Source organism: Arachis ipaensis, chromosome B9 (assembly GCF_059453495.1).
Source record: "Arachis ipaensis isolate K30076 ecotype BB chromosome B9, ASM5945349v1, whole genome shotgun sequence".
Classification (NCBI taxonomy): Eukaryota; Viridiplantae; Streptophyta; class Magnoliopsida; order Fabales; family Fabaceae; genus Arachis; species Arachis ipaensis.
The window spans coordinates 13,061,545-13,065,066 of record NC_142444.1 but is presented as its reverse complement, the minus strand read 5'-3'; the positions used below and the strand labels follow the sequence as shown (position 1 = coordinate 13,065,066).

Below are 3,522 nucleotides of genomic sequence, written 5' to 3'. Positions count from 1 at the left end.
ATATATATAAGGCACAACTAGGGTTTTAAGGTTGGAGCAGGGAGAGGCAGTCTCTGTGCTTTTGAATCAGCCAAGATGGGTATGCTTTCAAAATCATCGCTCTTCTCCAATTGCAACGCCAATTTTCTGATGATTTCACAGAATCAAAGCAACGCCAATTATGTGATGGATTTGTTTGTTGTGTTTCAGGTATTTCCAGGGATTCTATGCACAAGAGGCGCGCCACTGGTGGCAAGAAGAAGGTTTGGAGGAAGAAGAGAAAGTACGATTTCACTCTCTTTTTCAATTCTCTTTGTTTTTCTTAATTCTGTTTTTCATTGCATTTTGAATGTACATTTGTTTTAATGAATTAGGAATGCAATTTTTATATTTGTAGGGTAATGTATTCGATCTAGCTAGTTTCATTTTTAGTTTAGGGTTTTTGGATTAGGTTTGGGAATGAAGAACTGACAATGTTAGCTCATTGGAATGTTGCCTGCAAAATGTAGAACTTGTATGAGAGTCACTGTTATTTGTTATGAAGGTTCCAATGGCTTCTTCTGATATGTGTTATTTGATAATTTTTTTATATATTTAGGAAATAGAAAACCATAAGTACTGAAAGTGGAGATGCAATGCAATGAGCTTGTTTTATTTTCTAATCCTATAGAAAATCGAAAAGAGCAAATAGGCCCTATATAATTTAATAGAATATCAAAGTCCTAATAGTTTGTATAAAGCCAAAATACTTATATGGTGTAATATAGGTATGAGCTTGGACGCCAACCAGCCAACACTAAGCTATCGAGCAATAAGACGGTCAGGCGGATTCGTGTTAGAGGTGGCAATGTGAAGTGGAGGGCATTGAGGTTGGATACAGGAAACTATTCGTGGGGAAGTGAAGCTGTGACTCGCAAGACTCGTATTCTTGATGTTGTTTACAATGCCTCAAACAATGAGCTCGTGAGAACTCAGACCCTTGTCAAGAGTGCCATTGTTCAGGTTGATGCTGCTCCATTCAAGCAGTGGTACCTTCAGCATTACGGTGTTGATATTGGCAGGAAGAAGAAAACAGCAGCTGCCAAGAAGGATGCTGCTGAGGTGAAGCCTTCGGAACTTTTCTCTTTGTTCTGTTTTAATATGATAAGCTTTCGGCTCATTTTTTTTCCAGTCTTCATAATCAGTGTAAATGGATAAAGCTAATGATCAACCACTTCTTCCTGCTCCATAACAACCTAAAATGGGGAGATTATTTTATTACTCCTAAGAATTTAACTCCAGCAATATAGGAAATTCTGGGAAGTGATATTTCCTTTTAACAAAATCCTAGAAACTAAGCTGTATGCATAATGATATTCATCCAATGTTCCTTTATTGAAGCCCAATTGATAATTTATTTTTATCCTTTTCATGTTGAACTTGGGGGTTCTTGCATTGTTTGTCTTACAAATGTATTATTTATTTGTCATTACTCATGAACATGTCAAGATTTTAAATAACCACCCTGATACACTGGTTTATGTTTATCGCATCCACTAATAGTGTCAAAAGATTGATCATATGAAATATTTGTTTTTGTTTGATGCTTTGCATATAATTTATGAAAATATATTAATAGCATTTATTTTAAAATTGGCTTGTGTGTGTAATATTAAATCTTCATCATCCTTTTCACCCTCCGAATCTGATTTGTCTTGTACTTCAATTTTGCATTTAAGAATTTTAGTTTTCACTTTCCATTAAATCAAATGCAAATAATACGCAAAACAAATAAAATCTGATGTGATTTCCTATTATGCATTGATGTCTAATTTGCAGGAAGGTGAGACCCCTGCAGAGGAAGCCAAGAAAAGCAACCATGTGCAAAGAAAAATCGAGAAACGCCAGAAAGATCGCAAACTTGATCCCCATATTGAAGAGCAGTTTGGTGGTGGGAGATTGCTGGCTTGCATTGCTTCTCGACCTGGTCAATGTGGCAGGGCTGACGGGTAATGCATATAACTCTTGCTCGACTGAACTTTGTTCTAATTTGTTTCATGATCCATTCCTTATTTTTGCCCCCTTGAATCTTGCAGCTACATTTTGGAAGGTAAGGAGCTTGAATTTTACATGAAGAAAATCCAGAAAAAGAAGGGAAAGGGTGCTGCTTAGTTGTACTTTTCTCGTACTTGTATTTTGGAATTAGTTGTCTCTGTTGGAGATTGGTTCCATTCTGGGTGATGTTTCACCGTCATCACCTTCTGAGTGAAGCCATGGCACTTTAGTGTGACTTAATGCGATATCATAGTTTTGTTTTAAATGTGTTTTTTCATTTCTTTTCTTTTTTTGGTTATTGATGAGAACTAGTAGTTTCCTCAAATGTTTTGAAATTGATATTCATGATAACTAACAACCTCTCTAAATTATATTGGTTGATTAGGTTAGAGAGATACATAAGGAATTAAGGATAAGAGTAAATATTGCGTTGTTTTTGAAGTGTATGGGTCTCTTTCAATCGTGCAAATTTTATTCGTTCTTTCACACAAATTGGTCATTTAATCAATGGAAATATTTTGCGTGTCTGGGATGCACAAGTTTTTAACAAATTTTAAGATAATTAGGTTTTTAAAAGGTATTACTATATGATAAATTAGTCTCTTTTCAAAATGTCCGAGGGATTAATTTGTTTAAAGGAAAAAAAGTTTTGAAAAATAATTTGTTAAGCAATAAAGTCTTTGTTATAGAATCTTAGTGGTCAATTTAGGTGTTTGTATATTTTAAACAAGCATTTTTTTCCCTCTTAAAAGTTTTTCAACTGCAAATGAGCACAATATCTCTAAATGTGAAAATAAAAAAAATTGCTTCAATCATAAAATAATCCAAAATCTTTTCAAATAAAAACTTATGTTGCCCAGCCAACTTTGGTTGGTGATTAAGTAGATTTTAAATCCGCAACAAATTAGTTATTGTTAGGCCGGAAATATCATAAAACAAATTTTCCGTGAAGAACGAACAGGGACAACATTGTGATGACCATGACGATAATGAACAATTTTCAATTTGAGGAAATTCCATACATGGAAAGGCTGAAGTAGGATAGATAATGAACAATTTTCAATTTGAGGAAACTCCATACATGGAAAGGCTGAAGTAGGATAAATAAAATAAACCGCAGTCGAGTTAATGAAGCAAAGACATCAAACACTTCCTATTTTTTGGCAAGTTCACACCTAAAAACAAATCATAGAATCAAATCTAAAGATCCATCATTTCATAAACCATATTGAATCCTTCAACTGCTTTAGACTCTTGAAATAACTGCCATTCTTGATCATCACCTACTGTCAACGGCACACATTTCTTAGACGATAGAGGCCATTTAGAGCTTACGTTAAAGAGTTTTAAGGCCAAATGGAAAAACGCACTTTGGTCAATCTTGTTTATTTAAGAAAAAGGTATTACGCACATTATTATCTTGATTTGACAATATAACTAAGCGAGGTTATCCATCAATATCAATTTCAAAACATTTTTAATGAAAATTACTAGTACTCTTCCAAAATA

The 3,522-nt window shown here is 34.1% G+C and overlaps 1 protein-coding gene across 1 annotated transcript; it reads left to right on the top strand.

The window, feature by feature from the left end:
* Window positions 1-2,454, top strand: LOC107617927 (small ribosomal subunit protein eS8). Its single transcript, XM_016319816.3, has 5 exons — window positions 1-79; window positions 190-262; window positions 747-1,080; window positions 1,798-1,967; window positions 2,055-2,454. The coding sequence occupies exons 1-5, from the start codon at window positions 76-78 to the stop codon at window positions 2,128-2,130; spliced, it is 657 nt and encodes a 218-aa protein (XP_016175302.1). The 5' UTR covers window positions 1-75; the 3' UTR covers window positions 2,131-2,454.
* The last annotated feature ends 1,068 nt before the right edge of the window (window positions 2,455-3,522 follow it).